General features: G+C 37.7%; 2 protein-coding genes across 5 annotated transcripts in view; both read left to right on the forward strand.

Annotated features, from left to right (window-relative positions):
• The window catches only part of LOC308687271 (apoptosis regulator BAX), a 423,052-nt gene that overhangs the window by 110,595 nt on the left and 293,894 nt on the right, over positions 1-18,563 (forward strand). The window lies entirely within an intron of this gene.
• The window catches only part of neo1a (neogenin 1a), a 172,593-nt gene that overhangs the window by 86,518 nt on the left and 67,512 nt on the right, over positions 1-18,563 (forward strand). For all 4 annotated transcript variants that reach the window (XM_081359651.1, XM_081359654.1, XM_081359652.1 and 1 more), the window contains exons 3-4: positions 10,321-10,596; positions 14,736-14,886. In XM_081359651.1, coding sequence (XP_081215777.1) covers positions 10,321-10,596; positions 14,736-14,886 — 427 coding nt within the window. The remainder of the gene's footprint in view (positions 1-10,320; positions 10,597-14,735; positions 14,887-18,563) is intronic.

Below are 18,563 nucleotides of genomic sequence, written 5' to 3' on the forward strand. Positions count from 1 at the left end.
GCGAGACATTAAACTCATTATCATTCTGATACATCAACTTGTAGTCAAAGCTGTATAATTCCCTCTTCCTCTTCTTCTTCTGAATCAGTTTCTGGTTCAAACATACAGTATATGAGTGAATTAAACCAGTATTTACACTTGCCATTGTGCAGCGTTTACTACAGTAAAGTTAAGCGCATGGATCAGGTATTTTGAGCTTGTGTGAGTGAGTGGAGGCGGGGCTAATTTGCATATTCATGTATCAGGTATTTTGAGCTTGTGTGAGTGAGTGGAGGTGGGGCTAATTTGCATATTCATGTATCAGGTATTTTGAGCTTGTGTGAGTGAGTGGAGGCGGGGCTAATTTGCATATTCATGGTTCCGCTTATACTAAATTAAGTAAGGGTGTCAAGTTACTTAAGCTGTATTAATGCATGCATTTTTTCTCTCTCACAAATATGGCATTTTGATGAGTTTTAAGGGATACAATTATTACAGGGGGACTTTAAATAAAGAATATTACCATTAAATTCTTCATTGGCTAGAATTACAGGCAGTGATAAAATGGTTCAGGATTCCTGATGTAACTTTTATAGATGATCTTGACAGTCCTCTGTCCTTCCTCTGCTTTTCTGGATCATGTACTATCAGATTTTATGTTACAGGCTACTGGGCTTTACACTTACACATATATTTTCTACATTTTGGAAAACAATTGGTTATTTTTCTGTTTGTTAGTATGTAAATGCAGGCGGTTTACAGTCAGAGTTTGACCTCAGTATGAACTGTGGCTTTGGGTTTCAGTCAGTGGATGTGATGTGAATGTACAGTGTGCTGGTGATATCTCACATTGATGCAGTGCTAATGTATCAGATGGGAAGTGAAGTTTTATTGTGTTAGACTTCTGATGAGGCAGTCTCGTGGGAAAGAGAAGCTCGTTCACTAATGTGTGTGTCCGTCAGCAGTCGGCCGCTTCTGGGAAACCGGCTCGGAATATAATATAACCCGTGGGCATACGCTGACATTCATCTCTATAGTAAGAAGAGGTGAAGACCTCGGTAGTTAAAAGGAAATAGATGAACCTGTGGTAAGCCCACATTATAAAACAAACCGTTGTTCTCACAATCTTTATTGGTAACTGGTAGGTTTTCTGATATAAATTGGGATTGTAATTTTAGGGACTGTTTACACAAGACTATTTTCAACTGAAAACGTAAAACTTTGTATGCATATTGACCGTTCGTTTACATGACAATGCCGTTTTGGGTGCCTGAAAATGCAAAGTTTTCAAAGTGTAAGTTTCTGAAAACGTTCTCCATGTAAACAACAAAAAAACGTGAACCTCTGAAGACGATGGCGTCATGCACATGCGTATTACGTGTTCAGTCTATAGTGTTTCATCACACTATCAATAAAAATATCTGTGGGGTATTTTGAGCTAAAACTTCACTCTGGTGACATCGAAGACTTATTTTACATCTTGTGAAAAGGGCATTATCACCCCTTTAACCAAACACAGATTAGTTTAACACTGGTTAGTTCTGGAACCAGCTGTCTGGTTGACTCCATTTAAACTCATAACAGAAGATCTTGCTGACCGCTATAAAATATTTACCTCTGCTTGTCAGACTCATGCAACATTTACCGGCTGGGAAAGGTGACATGCGGTTCTCAGTGTGAATCCTCCCTGAACTGGGTCATGTTATGGCTGACAGTTTTCTCCTGTAGGTCCTTCTTAGACAGCACATTTATAAAACTACACAACATATGACTGGAGCTCAAACAGCTCTCTAATTTGGACCGAAGCCATGTTAAGAAAACCTCAATATGAATATTTCATGAGAGGAAAATGAAGGGTCGTCAACCTAAGTCTCGTCTTTTAGTAAAAGATGATGGAATGGTAGTTGGTCATTCTTAGTAAACAGTGCCATTTATGCAGACTTTTTAATTTATTTTTAATGATGACTAATTATTCTGCATAACAATTTAAATATTGAGCTTGACAAGGCCGATATACAGTAAGTGGAAACATAATTACATACTAATAAAAGTTGTAAGAGAAAGGTACTTTTATATGATATCATAAATATAACCCAAACCCTAATCTTTTAAAGTCCCCCTCTGGTGAAAATCAAGCTTTTAATGTTGTTTATATGTCTATGTGGGGTTTTTAATATGCTTTAAGACAAATCATGTGTAAATTCATAAGTCGACACCATTGCTGAGTATTTCCTCCTTAAAACGGCAGTGAACCAAAGACAGTCTCAAAAACACGCTTTGAAATCGCTGGTGTTTCTGACGTCACAAACTACCTTGTAACCAATCAGATCAACGTGTGATCGTCAACCAGTGGATCTCTGAGCTGAGTGAGTGAGTGGAGGCGGGGCTCATTTGCATATTCATAGAACCACGCATACTAAATGAGGCAAGAGTGTAGAGTCCTTCAAGATATTTTAAGACATGAAGAAATATGTAATTTTGTTGTATATTATGTAAATAAATATGTAATTATTAACTACAGGGGGACTTTAAGAGACAAATGTCAATTCATAATGTCAAATTCTCAGAAAATGCATAAAATGTTTTACAACTACATTGTGTTTTGTGGTGTGTACTGATCTTACACATTTAACCTTATTAATTATTATTCTCAAGTATAGAAGTGAGTCAAATCTGGCCTAAATTTGAAGCATTTCTAAATACAACTCCTCTGGGGTTTGTTCTTGCTTAAAGTTTTCAAAGCCTCTGCAGGCGTTTTTTTTTTTTTTTTTTTTGTAAACAATTAAATCTTTTAATTGGTTACATTTCTTTTTATGTTTTACCAGAAAGGTAAAGGTAAAATATAAGCTAACCATTAAAGGGTTAGTTCACCCAAACATTAATATTCTGTCAGTAATTACTCTCCCTCATGTTGTTCCAACCCCGTAAGACTTTTGTTTATCTTCGGAACACAAATTAAGATATTTTAGATGAAATCTGAGAGCTGTCTCACTCTGTAATCGATATATGCCATCCCAGAAAACTTAGTAAAGACGTCGTTAAAATAGTCTAAGTGACTCCAGTGGCTCAACCTTAAGTTTATCAAGCAACGAGAATACTTTTTGTGTGTAGCTCGTCCTGGGTCGACGTTTCGTTCAGTAACATTAGGCAGTTTTGATTTATATGCTGTAAAATGTTGATGATCGCGTTATTTTACATATGCATCTGCTTATACCTAAGACCTAAGATTGCTCTTTTCTGCATTTTCTTCGCCTGTGATTTGATCTGGAGATTCTGCACTCTTTCAGAAGATGTGTTATAGCGCCCCCTACCGTATAACTGTAAAAACACGGACATTTCCGTCAATGGCGGGGAAATAGTAAAAACAACAAAAAAAAGTTTGTCATGTTCACTCTGCATTACACACTCAAACGAGTTCATATTGTCTATTATCCCAGTAATAAGTAATGGCGATATATTTCACACAGTTGGTAATGTGTACGACTGGTAAGCCTGTTTATTCCCCTCTCTGAGGTGGAGCCTTTGCTTCAGTGATAAGCTCCACCTCTTCTGTTCACTGCTGCTCAAACCAACGCTGCGGTCAGGTTGGTCTCTTTGTTTTCATTCCAGACCTTCCCAACCCCAGATTTATCTCCTCATATCCAGCTTTAACAGGGTCGGTAAATCGACTGGCTCTACAGGCCTAAAAACCCTGTCGCAAAATGGAGGGAGCCGTTTGTCCGAGGGCCTGTAAATTTCTGGAGCTTTTTAAAGAGCAGCCTGCCGCCTCTAAAACCCAATAAAGAAGAGTATCCAGAGTCTCACATGAACCATGAATGAGCTTCAGCCCAGCGGGGGAGAAGAGACCTTATACCCGCTCAAATCTCTTCTTGGTTTGACTGGAATAAATGGAAATTGGGGGCCTTAAAGGGATAGTTCACCCAAAAATGAAAATTACCCCATGATTTACTCACCCTGAAGTCATCCTACTTGATGACTAGGTGGTTACTTTTCTCTGCAGGGTTTTACCCTCGCTATGGCTCACATTGTGTGGAATCTGCTCTAGGCAATGCCTACATCAATCTGGATATATTTGTGAAAATGGTATTTTAGTTTCAAAGCACTATAGCACTTTCAATCACTGAAATGTCGGAAATCGCTAAAATCATCTTAATGCGAATGTGTAAACCATTATAAAACCTCACTTAGATGATACAGAGAGACCAGACGTAATAAAGTTCTTCTGGCATGAAAATGCAATTCCTCATGTTTTGCCGCAGATCAGCAGTTGTGAGTAAATTTTGCCTCTTTGCAAGAATGTAATATGAAGATTGTACAAAGTAATATTAATCTTGAAAGTGAATAGCACACAGCAGGCACATACTAGTTCAAACTAGATATTTGTTAGTTCACTATTCAGTAAATGACTAAATGTCAACGTTTTTCAGATACCTCCATTTTCACACTCATGCGAATTTGGGAAGAGCATCTTCAAAAAGCTCAGGTTTCTATCACAGTCTCAGTGTGAACGAATAGCCAAAATTCATTTTCTAATGTATCAGGATTAGTTGGAAGTTCTTGTCATCCAATCGATTGTTAGTTTTCTTGTGCCTCAGTGCTGACCTGTAATGGTCATGTTAGATTAGCGATTTGGTGGCGATTTCAGCACTGGACTGTCCTGTCCAGTGAAATCACACTAGAGTCTGGCCAATAAACTCTAATGGCCCTGTCAATCCCCATCTCCAGTTAGTAGCGTGTTCTTGTGTACTGAGATCGATGCCTGGGCCACCAGTACGGTGTGTGTGTGTGTGTGTATGTGTGGACATGTTTTTCTACACCGGTGGGGACTTAAACCTGAATGCACACAGACTCATGGGGACTCGTGTCACTGTGGGGACCTAAATTGAGGTCCCCATGGGTACAAAAGCTTATAAATCATACAGAATTAGTTTTTTTGAAAATGTAAAAATGCAGAAAGTTTCCTGTGATGGGTAGGTTTAGGGATAGGGGCAGTGTAAGGGGATAGAATATACAGTTTGTACAGTATAAAAACCATTACGTCTATGGAGAGTCCTCACAAAGATAGTGCACCAGACATGTGTGTGTGTGTGTGTGTGTGTGTGTGTGTGTGTGTGTGTGTGTGTGTGTGTGTGTGAGGTCCAAGCTTACAGCACAGCACTGGTTCCCATGTAGCATCTCCACCAGAGTAATGAATCACTCAACAAATGTTGGTCTTGGACTCTCTGGCTGGAGAGGACGAAACAGAAGAAGAATAAAACAGCAGGGAGAGTTTCCACCGCCACCAAAACACATTGCCTGAACCGTATACTCGAAACCATGAGTATTTGCTTTACCGGACCCTGCTGAAACGACCAGTTTAAACCAGCATGAATTCCCATGCCGGCTGGTTTATGCTGGTTTGATGCTGGAATTTTCAGCATCATTACTCCAGTCTTCAGAGTCACATGATCCTTCAGAAATCATAATAATATGATGATTTGCTGCTCAAGAAACATTTATTGTTATCGATGTTGAAAACCGATGAGCTGATTCATATTTTCGTGGAAACCCTCATACAATTTTTTTTTTTTTTTTTTTTCAGGATTCTTTGATGAATTTAAATTTAAAAATAACAATATTTATTTGAAATAGAGTTTTTTGGAACAGTATAATAATCTTTTACTCCCACTTTTGATCAATTTAAGGCATCATTCTGTATAAAAGTAACATTCTGTTGTATTATAGATGGAAGACTGACTATAAGTTATAGAAGACTGACATTTACAAGATTCATTTTTATTTTATATTTGTATTTTTATTTAATTTGATCTTAATTTAGTTTAGTTTATAATATTAATATGAACCAATATACAAAAGTAGTAGCACATCAATATATATATATATATATATATATATATATATATATATATATATATATATATATATATATATATATATATATATATATATATATATATGTACCAATATATAACGTGCTGCGTTAACGCGAGACTCTTATCGCGCGATAAAAAAAATATCGCCGTTAATCTATTCCCCAAGTTGGGTTGGGAGATGGCTCTACTACAAAAGCTGATGACGCAATCTACCCGCGGCCGCGAGGTAAACCCGGCTGCAACGCATAATTCGTCGTCATCTTAAGTAAACACGGCTGTAAGTGAAAGCTGCAACATCCATTATTTGGACTTGGTTCGGATTTAAGCCGTCCGACAAACAGCAGCAAACTATCAGACTGTGTGGGGTAACGGTTCGGTAAGTTAACACACGACTAATCCGTTCTACCACCTCAAATTCAAAACGAAACTGAAACTGATATCACTGAATACCAGCGCGCGCGTATTATTCTCAATCCAATATATCTTAGTGGTGTAACGTTAACACATAATCTCTGTCTATGCCCGATTTTAAGAATCGTTGTTGTGTTTCTTTTTAACTGAAAAGACATCAGTTAGACAATATTATAACTTTAAATTTGGGGTTTCATAAGCTCAAAGCTATTATAAACATTAGACCTACTTAAGATCTCTGCAGCTAGTGTACTTAAATTTTATTTATCTGCAAAATTATGTTGTATACTTACAGTTTTGCACAATATATGTTCTCAAAACTACATATACCCTTTAAAAAAATGAGCAGTTGTTTAGCAGGGTCTGTGTAACCTGTTCTGTAATGGTTTTATTATAATATACTCTATATCGTTATCGCAAGAGGCTGCAATGTATATCAAAATATAGATTTTAGGCCATATCGCCCATACCTAATTGATAGCCTATAGTTGATAATAACATAGGCCTATGTTGCCTACGGATGGTAACAGTACAGAAGTAACCTTTTACAGTCTATGAGTAGAACAGCTTTCTCAAGCAGTTTGTGATGCATTTTGGAAACAGGAGATGAGCCCCTGGTCTAATGCGCCACCTGGCTTGAGAAACCCGTTCTCAAAGACTTAGCCTACTTTTATAGTCATTATTTGGGTAGCACACATATTCTGAATGCCTTCGGCAGAATTCGAATGAGCCATTTTAATACCTCTAATATATATATATATATATATATATATATATATATATATATATATATATATATATATATATATTTTTTTTTTTTTTGCACCTTTCCTAATTAGGCCTATACTGCATAAACCATATGTTTTGTCCCAGCCCTACTGTTTTGTCTGATGTCTTGTCTGATATTTTGTTCTTGACGCTCTTACATTATTATACTTATGAACTGTGACACACAGCCTTCTGGGACAGTGTTTAGGAATCTTGGCTGATTGGTCAGTCGTGGCCTTCTGTGCTCATGTATTGTGGCATAATAACTGGTAAACTGTATATTTGTTTGGCATATTTTTCTACATTAAGTCATGTCTGGTATCACTACTCTCTGCCTTCTCACATAATAAAATAATTTCATCTGAAATAATTATTTACTTTTTAATTTATTTGCTAAATAAAGTCCACTTTACATCAGGGTCTGGATCCGGACTGAGGTTTTTTTTTTTATTATTTTGCATTAATAACCATGCATTATCTCTTAAATATACTTTCAGTATTATACTGTAGCTCTGTACAACTGATTTGCTCATATCAGTACTAGTACTTAGACACAAATCTCCCCAGAAAGTGTCCTTTAAGAGTTTAAAAGCTGTTCTGTTGTAAAAGGCTGATTTTGTGTATAGTTTATAAGGGTATGAAAGCCCTCAGCGTGCTCAGTGAAAGCTTTCTGTCTGCTGTTATAAAGCAGAGCCTGTGGAGATGAATGAATGCTGTTCTCTGTTCAGCGCTGATAGCATCTCTCACTGCATGCTCTTTCACATTAACAGAGAGCGAGAGCATGGCATGTCTGTAACCGGCTAATGCCAGACAAAGGAATCCACATCACTTTTCTCTCCTTGTCCCTCACAAAGACATGCACATGTATACGAGTCTTTATGTTCACCTGCATGGGTCTCTGTTTTGAGCTTTAGCGGCGATGCTAATGCTAAAGCAGCTCGTACAATCTTACCATACTTAAGTGGAGATATCTTACAGCAAAAATTACACATTACTGTGCTTGAGTAAAAGTCTTAAACTTCAGTATTTTCCTTGTACTGAATGTAGCTCAGAGATGCACTAGTTCTCAACACTTAAGAAACATGCCAGTGAAAGACTAGAAACAGTTGATTTGTGAGGAGAGCGATCACATGTTTATTTTCCAAAAATAAAATAAAACTGAACACCTCAATATTGCAACATAACACAATATTGACACAACAGCCTCAAAAAGCCCATGAGTAAACCAAAAACTGTCCTTGCATAATATAATATTAGTTAATTAAAATGCAGCTTAAGTGTAATTAAATAGAGTACACTTTCATTAATACACACTTTTAAAAGTGCACTTTGTAATTATGTCAAATTAAGTTTTGCTTTAAAGTGCGTTGTAAATTGTTTTAATAATCTTTTGTCATGCTTTAAAGAAATACACTTTTGTTGACTAACGTACTAAAGTAAAATATCATTTTAAATGTTGTGTGTTGGAACTTTTGCAACTTCAAATGTGTAATTACAAACATATTTAAACACATGACATTGTTTTAATAGAAATTATATATAAGTATATTTTAGTTTACCATAAATTCTTGTCTGTTCATTCCGCAGCACTTTAACCATATTGGGTCAAAAAGCTCTCTAAAGTTAAGCTGATTTCATTTCATGTAATTTATTTTCACATGCAGTTAAATGTCCAAAAACATTACATTCAGTTTGCACATAGAGTATATTATTTTCATAATTTGATGTCCCTATGAGGCAGGACTGTAGACAAACATGTAAAACGAGCAGCGACTCTATGAATGAGAGTGAATTGTGATTAAGTGGAGGCAATTGTAGCCTATTAGGCAAAGTGTTTAACGCTTTGCTCATGAAGTGATGAACTTACTGCTTCGATGACCTCAACTGAATTGCATTAGTGTTCGAATCATGTGGAAGACTTGAGGAACTTGGCTGAATTAAATATAGAGCCCTCTTCAGCCTTTTAAAGAATAAAATAAAATAAAATCCAGCCCTCCTGGAGTGTTTTATCAGAAGTGTCCTGTTCAGTCCATGACTTCTCCAGGGTTTTTTCATCTTTTCAGGAGTTATTTGATATCTCTTAGAGATATTTCATTTACTTTGCCCAGCATGAGATACGGCTGTGGAAAAGGGAGCATGCTGGCATTAGACGTGAAATACATTTTCATTTGCAGATCTCGCCTAGTTATTTACAATACTTCTACATAAATTGCATCCACCCAGATTCATAAGTTTTGCAGTAGTAATGTACACTGCTGTTCAAAAGTTTGAACAGTCAATTTTCTTCGCAAAGAAATTCATACTTTTATTCAGCAAGGATGCATTAAATTGATCAGAAGTGACAGTAAGGACTTGTTACAAAAACATTTCTATTTCAAATAAATGCTGTTCTATTTGATCAAAGAATCCTGGGAAAAAATAAATCACAGTTTTCACAAAAATATTAAGCCTCACAACGGTTTTCAAAGTTGATAAAGCAGCAAATCAACATCGTTAGAATGATTTCTGAAGGAATATGTGACACTGAAGACATTACTCATGGAGTAATGATGCTGAAAATACAATCAAACCACCGTCGGAACCAATTTAAAACGTTGGATGCAAAAAAAATAGTAAAATGTTTTTCACTAAATTAATTAACAATCCAGGATATTAAAATCATGTTTATATTAAGAGATGTTAATTTTCAGTGGACTCAAATGAAGTAAGTTCACAGTACTATCAGTATAAATACTAGTTTTTGAACTCAAACTGTTTGAAGCAGTTGGTTTCTTCCATGGTATTTTTACGGTAGCATACTGTAAAAAAGAGAGCTGTAAATTAACGGTAAAGGGCTGTAAATTAGGGTTGCGAAGAAGTGTTTATGAAAACTAAGTTGTATACAAACATTTCAGTTTTTATTTGAGTATTATACATACATACCAAATGAATATAATATTCAGCTTTGTTGTTGATTTTAACCTCTAATATTACAGTAATGTCCCAAAACATACTGTAAAAAGGAGAGCTGTAATTTAACGGTAAAGGGCTGTAAATTAGGGCTGCAATTTTTTACAGCTTGTTTGAATAAATTTGTCATGAAGAAGTGTTTATGAAAACTAAGTTGTATACAAACATTTCAGTTTTTATTTGAACTGAAGGGGGTTTTCCATATAGTTTACAGCAATAGTTTGGAGATATTTTTTCCCTTATTAAAATCAAACTTCCAGTATTGGTAGTCATTCTGAATAATCGGTGGAGAAATGTAGTATCGGTGCATGTCTATAATTGATTGTAATTTTGTTTTCAGGAATACCGCGGTTCCTCAGTCAGCCGGAAGCGGCGTCGGTGCGGGTCGGGGACAGTCACGTGATGAACTGTGAGGTCAACCCTGATCTGGTGTCCTTCATCCACTGGGAACGAAACAAGGAGCCGGTCGAGCTGGATCAGAGAGTGTTTGCACTGGCCAGTGGAGCTCTGGTCATCAGTAACTCCAGCGAGACCGACACTGGGCTGTACCGATGCGTGATCGAGAACGCCGGACCCATCAAGACCAGCGAAGAGGCGCACTTACACATACTGACGGGTAGGAACATTTACATTACATTTACAATCACATTAATATACCATCATGGACATTTTTTTATATATATATATATATATATATATATATATATATATATATATATATATATATATATATATATATATATATATATATATATATATATATATATATATATATATATATATATATATATATATATACATTTTGACTGCTTTGAGTGATTTAACATTTATTATGATTTCCCATTGGACATTTTTTATAACTGCCTGGTAGTTATTCCATCTAGAATCACATGAATAGTTCATCACGAACATATTTTTGCACACTCTGGACTTTCTATAAATCAACTTCATGAGGTTTTTTTACTTTTTAAAGTACCCCTATTATGCTATTTTAAAGGTTCCTAATTTTGTCTTGAGGTCTCATACAACAGGTTTTCATGCATCCAAGATCAAAAAACACTTTCATTTTCTCATAATATATACAGTGTCTAAAAAGGCTCGAAAAAAGGATTCAGCCTCTCTAAACCCCGCCTTTCCGAGAGCCTACTCTGCTCTGATTGGTCAGATTGCCCAGTCCAGCCTCTCTTAACCCCGCCTTTCCGAGAGCCTACTCTGCTCTGATTGGTCAGATTGCCCAGTCCAGCCTCTCTAAACCCCGCCTTTCCGAGAGCCTACTCTGCTCTGATTGGTCTGATTGCCCAGTCCAGCCTCTCTAAACCCCGCCTTTCCGATAGCCTACCCTGCTCTGATTGGTCTGATTGCCCAGTCCAGCCTCTCTAAACCCCGCCTTTCCGATAGCCTACCCTGCTCTGATTGGTCAGATTGCCCAGTTCAGCCTCTCTAAACCCCGCCTTTCCGATAGCCCACTCTGCTCTGATTGGTCAGATTGCCCAGTTCAGCCTCTCTAAACCCCGCCTTTCCGATAGCCTCCTCTGCTCTGATTGGTCAGATTGCCCAGTCTTTTGTGATTTGTCTACTCTGCTCTAAATGAGATGTTTGTAAATGTAAAAGGTCGGCAAAGTTTTAAAGATCGTAGATACACTTTGCGTGCACTTCCAAAGGATAAGGATTATGACTCTGGCTCAAACTGATACAGTACAACGGCATCATCGTTACTGTTTGTATTACTGTGTATGAGGACAGACTGGGTCATCTGACCAATCAGAACAGAGTAGACCAATCAATCTGAACCTGAGTCTTAATCCTTATCCTTTGGAAATGCATGCGTTGTTGATCAATGATCTTTGAAACTTTGCCAACCTTTTACATTCACAAACAGCTCTATAGTAAGAGGTCTTTAGTAAGAGGCAGGTTGATATTGTCCATGTGGATATTAAAATCCTATATCCGTCCTATATCCAATCTGCAATTCTACCATACCATCCATTGGAAATGAATCTACCATTAATTTCCAAAATTCTTGAAAAAACAGTTGCCTCTCAACTCCATCTTCATCTATCTCACAATAACCTGTATGAACAGTTCCAGTCCGGTTTCCGTCCACTTCATAGCACTGAAACAGCACTTATCAAAATCTCCAACGACCTCCTTATGGCAGCTGATTCTGGACTCCTTACCATCCTCATCCTCCTCGACCTGAGTGCAGCCTTTGATACCATCTGTCACACCGTCCTCCTCAACAGGTTATCCTCCATCGGCATCACTCACATTCCATTAGACTGCTTCACATCTCATCTCTCTGTCCGCACTCAGTTCGTTCAATTTAAGTCTTTTATATCCAGTACCTCCGCCGTCACTTCAGGTGTGCCCCAGGGCTCTGTCCCCTACATTTCATCATTTATCTCCTTCCCCTGGGCAATATCTTCCGCAAATTTAACATTCAATTCCACTGTTATGCTGATGACACCTAGCTCTACCTTTCGACCAAACCCTCGTCCACTCTCCCGCCCTCCTCCCTTACTGATTGCATCTCGGAAATAAAAACCTGGTTTACCCAAAATTTCCTCAAATAAAACAGTAATAAAACTGAGGTACTCCTCATTGGCACTAAATCCACTTTATCCAAAACCGACAGTTTTTCTCTCACTATTGATAACTCCTCCGTTTCACCCTCCCCCCAGGTTAAGAGTCTGGGTGTCATCCTTGACAGCACATTATATTTTCAATCCAACATCAATAAGATTACCCGGTCTGCCTACTTCCATCTACGAAACATTAATCGCCTCCGCCCCTCCCTTACCCCCCACACTGCTGCCGTTCTTGTCCACAGTCTCGTCACTTCCCGTTTGGACTATGTCACAAATCCCTTCATAAACTTCAACTGGTCCAGAATTCAGCTGCCCGAATCATAACTCGAACCCCCTCCATTCACCACATCACTCCTGTTCTCCAACAGCTTCACTGGCTCCCGGTCCAGTTTCGTATCCAATTCAAAGTCCTTCTGTTAACATTCAAAGCCATCCACAACCCCCCCCCCCCCATATTTGTCTGATCTCTTCCTTAGATCCTCTTCCTCCATACACCTGTCTACCCCCCCCCCCAACCCCAACCCCAACCCCCCAGCCCGTCTCACCACTATGGGGAGCAGAGTCCGTCTCTGGAACTCATTACCACCCCAACTCAGAAACATCGATTCATTCTCCCATTTCAAATTGCAACTCAGAACACATCTGATGTCAATTGCTCTGCCTCTTTCTGTTGTTTTTAATGTTGTTCTATTCTTTATTTTTTGCTGCTTTTAAATGTCTTATGTATCCCTGTACGGTGTCCTTGAGTGCCGAGAGAGGCGCCTTTAAATAAAATGTATTATTATTATTATTATTATTACACACTACATGAAATGTAAAAATACTATGTCTTTAAAACTTTTTTTTTTTTTATTCATAACCCTATATATTAAAAGTTTTTAATCCATGACAAACATAAATTCATTTGGGTTTGTCCAAAAAAGTTTTTTCCTCCTTAAAAGAACAAAGCTCTCTGGAGGAAAGGCCAATTTCCCTTCATTCCTGACAATAAAAATGCAAGACATTGATTCTGATGTGATTTTTCATACCCTACTGAAACTCACACAATTGTGGGGAGAGAGAGAGAGAGAAAGTTTTAAAGGAAGCCTCCTGGTGCAGGACGGCCACATGTGGTGTTATCAAAGAGAACAATGTAATTTATGCTGAAGTTAAAGAGAACTGAGCTGCTTTGTGGCAGATCCTCAGCGGGCAGATTTATAACACAAACCAGGCCTGAAGCCTTAACCTCAAATACTGAGGTTATCACACCAAACATGGAGCAGTGATATATAAAGAGAGAAAAAAAAAAAATCATTTATTTTTCCCTCGCAGAGATAAATAAACAATGAGTATTAAAGAGAAAAATGTAAGAGCTTAAGCCTAAAAGGTTAAGTGTATACTGTCTATACAGTAAATGTTTGTTTGTGTTTTTTCTGATATTTTATCTTAGCCCACTTTTTAAGCCAAAAAAAGCCCAAATTGTGTTACATTCGTACTTAAAGAGACAGTCCACTCAAAATGAAAATTCTGTCTTCATTTACTCACCCTCTGCAAACCTCTATGACTTTTTTTTCTCTGTGGAACCAAACGTTGGGAAATATTTTGAGTCCAGATTACGAGGCACATCATTTAAAATAAATAAAAAATGATGTGCACGGAAAAATTATTTATGGTAAATACTGCAATATTCCATAAAAAAAAAAAAACTAGAATCATCAATTTTGATTTCGTGGTGACTTTAATAGTTAACAGTGTTGGGTATAAATGCATTACTAAGTAATTAATTACTGTAATTTAATTACTTTTCCCTTGAGTAAAGTAAGGCATTACTCTTAATTACTCTTTTAATTACAGTTATTCTGATGTAATTGCATTAAATAAATGCTGTATAGACTATAGAACAATTCTATATAAAACTAGTGGATTTAACATCAAAATGTAGTCATGTAAAAAATGTTAAAATGTATGTTTTTAATGTAACCTTCTCCCTTTAAATAGGTATGCAATTTTATATCAATTATTTGATAGAATTAAAAGAGCAGCTTCATGTTTATCCTTGTATTGTTCAACTAGTCGAGGTTGAAATGGGATTTAGAAAGTAATAAGTAATGCAATATTTTTATGTCAAGTGTGTCAAGTGATGCACATGGGCAGACACTGACTGCATTGACTTCTCTGTGTTGTGCAGAATCCGGAGAGGAGAGAACCCTGGAGTTTCTCCTGGAGCCTCAACCAGTGTCTAAAGTCGTGGGGGAGAGCGTGCTGCTCCCCTGTGTGGTGACGGGATATCCCACAGCCTCCGTCACGTGGATGCACAGAGACCAGCTCATCGACGACAGGTAGGGGTTTGAATCTCAGTTTTGTCTTCACAGATGTCCGGGGTGGATGGAGACACTGCTATTAATAGATCCAGAGCTCTGAATTAGACAGTGATTTCCACTAACAGGTCATTGATTCCTCTGTGGCGAACATGAGCTTTGAGTCCCGCTGTGGCAGCAGTGTCCACTTTTAGGGATCGCTCTCTGTGAACGTCTGCTGTTCTGCTGGCATTCAGCCCTGTCCCGTCCCAGATGCCCGAGGAAATAATTACAGTGACGGCGCCCGGCTGAGAGGTGTAAATGCCAGTCAAGACTGCAAGCTTCTACACCACACACACACTCACACACACACACACACACACACACACACACACACACACACACACACACACACACACACACACACACACACACACACACACACACACACACACACACACACACACACACACAGTCTTGTACATCTATCTTTATGAGGACATTCATTGACACAATGCGATCTCTATCCGCTTACCCATCACAACTAAGAGCCTAACCCAAACCCTGACCCTAATCCGACCCTTAACCTAATTATAACCTTATCCCTAAAACCAAGTCTTGACCCTCAAACAGGCCTTTAAAGGCTCTCAGAGACTGAGGACCGGCCATAATGTCTTCACTTTACTCTCTTTGTCCTCACTCCAATGGTCTAAAACTCAAACTGGTCCTCACAAAGAGAGTTACACACACACACACACACACACACACACACACACACACACACACACACACACACACACACACACACACACACACACACACACACACACACACACACACACACACACACACCTCTCTCCTGAGAAACATTGGCAGGCTGTTCACAGATTAGACCTAGGCAGACACTTTTTCATGCTTCATTCTCATTAGAATGATGATTCCACAGCCATGATTAACCTGGAAAATTAGGTAATTTTCCCAGCCTGGAAAATTAATTCAAATAAAGATGCTCTAATTTTAATATTTTTCACTATTTCGTCTAAATTATTAAAAATAAAAGCACTAAAACCAGATGTTACAAGTGAATTTGTGCACTATAAATGAATTCATATGATATTTTCTAAGTTTACATTTAACGGTGGTATTAAAGGTTCACCCAAAAATTATAATTATGTCATCTGTTTGTTCATCTTCAAAACACATATGAAGGTATTTTTAAACCTAAGAAAATTTGAAACCTCTCTTTGAAAGTTCATAAAAACATAATCCACACGAATCAAGCGATTTGATCCAGATCTTCTGAATGATGGCATGATCGCCATGTATGATGAACAGATTTAGTTAATAAACACATTCAGTACAGAGAGCACATTAAATGTGCTTGCTTGACCGTGAGAACCAATAAACAAAAGTTTTGATTACATGGACTTTCAATATAGGGACAGAATCTCCATTGTGTTTAGTGACGACGAGTCTTGTGTTTGAAACGACATGCGGGTCAGTGAATGATGACAGAATTTTCATTTTTTTGGTGAACTAACTCTTTAAATTATTCAAATTTATAAAAATCAATATCAGCCGATTGCGAACGACTGGGAAAGTCAAAGAAAAATCAAGGAATTTCATTGGCCAAAAGGTGTGGAAAGACCCTGTACTCTTTTACAGTTTCTCCATGTAAACTTCTCAAAAACTGATTATGAACTAGATTTGCGAGTGGTGCTTTCCATGGTTTGCAAACCAAAAGAGAAAAGAAAGAAATTCTGTTCTCTAGTCTATACGAGATGTTCCTCCTTCAATGCAACTGGTACTTTTTCACCTGTTTTATTGTCCGGATTGCTTAGAAAAGTAAAAGCAAGACACTCATCACTCTTGTCTAAACAAAAAGTGCAGATGCAGAATGAGAACAAAATAATGTACGTTTTTTTTTTTTGCTCAAATCCCCAACCGTTTGGATGAGTCATTTTAATGGTGTTGCTTTCCTCAGTAAACACCAGTAATAATGGCCTTCCAGTGAGTTTGTCATAACAATAATTACCATTGGCTTGAATGTAAGTCTCCCCAGAGTTGCCGTCTTCACACGACGACTTCATTAATCAAACTACTGAGGTTATTTAAACTGAAAACGATGTTTTGCTCTTGACAATTAAAAAGTGCCTGTGAGATTATTCCTGAAGGAAGGGTTTGGACTGTCAGCCGGTAATTGGGAATGTTGAGTGGATGAGCAATGGGGAATAAATAAGGACGCTGGTGTTATCAGACGAGGCATTCAAGCCCCTTCTTGACGTGTATCTGAGTTTATGAAAACGCTCTGCGCTCCGGGGATTAACCGCGGTAAACGGTCGGGTCAGAGAGGCAGAACAAGAGAGAGCAGAGAGATGAAAGAGTACAGTGAGAGTTACTGTTGATTGCCTCATATTGGGGTCCGTATGAAGTGTGACTTCAATCCCTCCAAACCTTAAGACACAATTTAAACGTTGTACAAAACATGCTCACGGTCCCTTTGATCATACTGTGCAATATGCATCTCCAAATATTTCTATAGCACAGTACAGAGGCGTTCAGTTCATATTGTGTATATGAATATTTGATGTAAACAGGTCTCTATTTGCCCACTATATACATAAAAATTAGATTCTAGAAATTATTTAGGCCATTTGTGAAGTTTACCTTATGAATTGATTGTCCGGATGGAAAACCAGGGTCATTAAGGTGGTCAATATGTTTTTTTTTTTAGCTGGTCCAACGATCCCTGTGGGGTTTTTATCCGCACCAGTTCAGTGAAACCACTGATCAACCAGCAAGCCATTCATCCTGTCCCTTTGTTCCCATTTCCTCGATTCTCTGAAACCCCATTTAAAATCCAATTTGGGGTTGATCATTGTGTGCTACTCTCCTGATCTATAAAGGTTGGATGAAATCATTGCAGGATGACCATTGGCAGAGTTGCTTATCAATGTTAATGGCCTATAATTTCTGCAGCCTTTTGTTCAGGATGTGTATTAACAAGATTAAATGCTGTTTTCAGCTCACTCTCCAGATATCAAATTTATCCTGTTTGTAATAGAGTCTGGCCCTGTAATGTTCGGCCAGAGGGAGGGGGAAAAGTAGGCTAATACACTTTAGCATACTTATAAAAAACAGTACTTTTTACAGAAATGATATGCATTGAAAGAATATATTTAAGTGCAAACTTAGGGTACGTTTACACGACAATGATATGCTTAAAACTGAGAGTTTCCCGCGTACCGACGACACCATTGTCAAAACGATCCCAATTCACACGGATCTGTGAAAACGACTAAAAACGCTGTATTCTGCTGCTATTAGATGGTGATGAAACACTATAGACTGAACACATAATACGCATGTGCATGACGCCATCTTCTTCAGAGATTCACGTTTTTGTCGTTTACACAGAGACCGTTTTTAAAAATGTGCACTTTGAAACTCGGTTTCAAAACGCAGTTGTCGTGTAAATGAGCGGCCAGAATGCATAAAAAGTTTTACGTTTTTACTTGAAAACGGTGTTGTGTAAACGGCCCCTAAACCAAACTATTGTTAATTTCATTTCGACTGGAACTTGAATGTCATGTACTGTATTTAAATATATTTGTAATCACTCATATGTAATGCTGAAGCTGCAATTTAATACATTTAAAATATGTGACCTTGGATCACAAAACCAGTCACATGGGTCAATTTTTTAAAATTGAGATTTA

This window comes from Scardinius erythrophthalmus, assembly GCF_964197995.2.
Source record: "Scardinius erythrophthalmus genome assembly, chromosome: 2".
In the NCBI taxonomy this organism is placed as follows: domain Eukaryota; kingdom Metazoa; phylum Chordata; class Actinopteri; order Cypriniformes; family Leuciscidae; genus Scardinius; species Scardinius erythrophthalmus.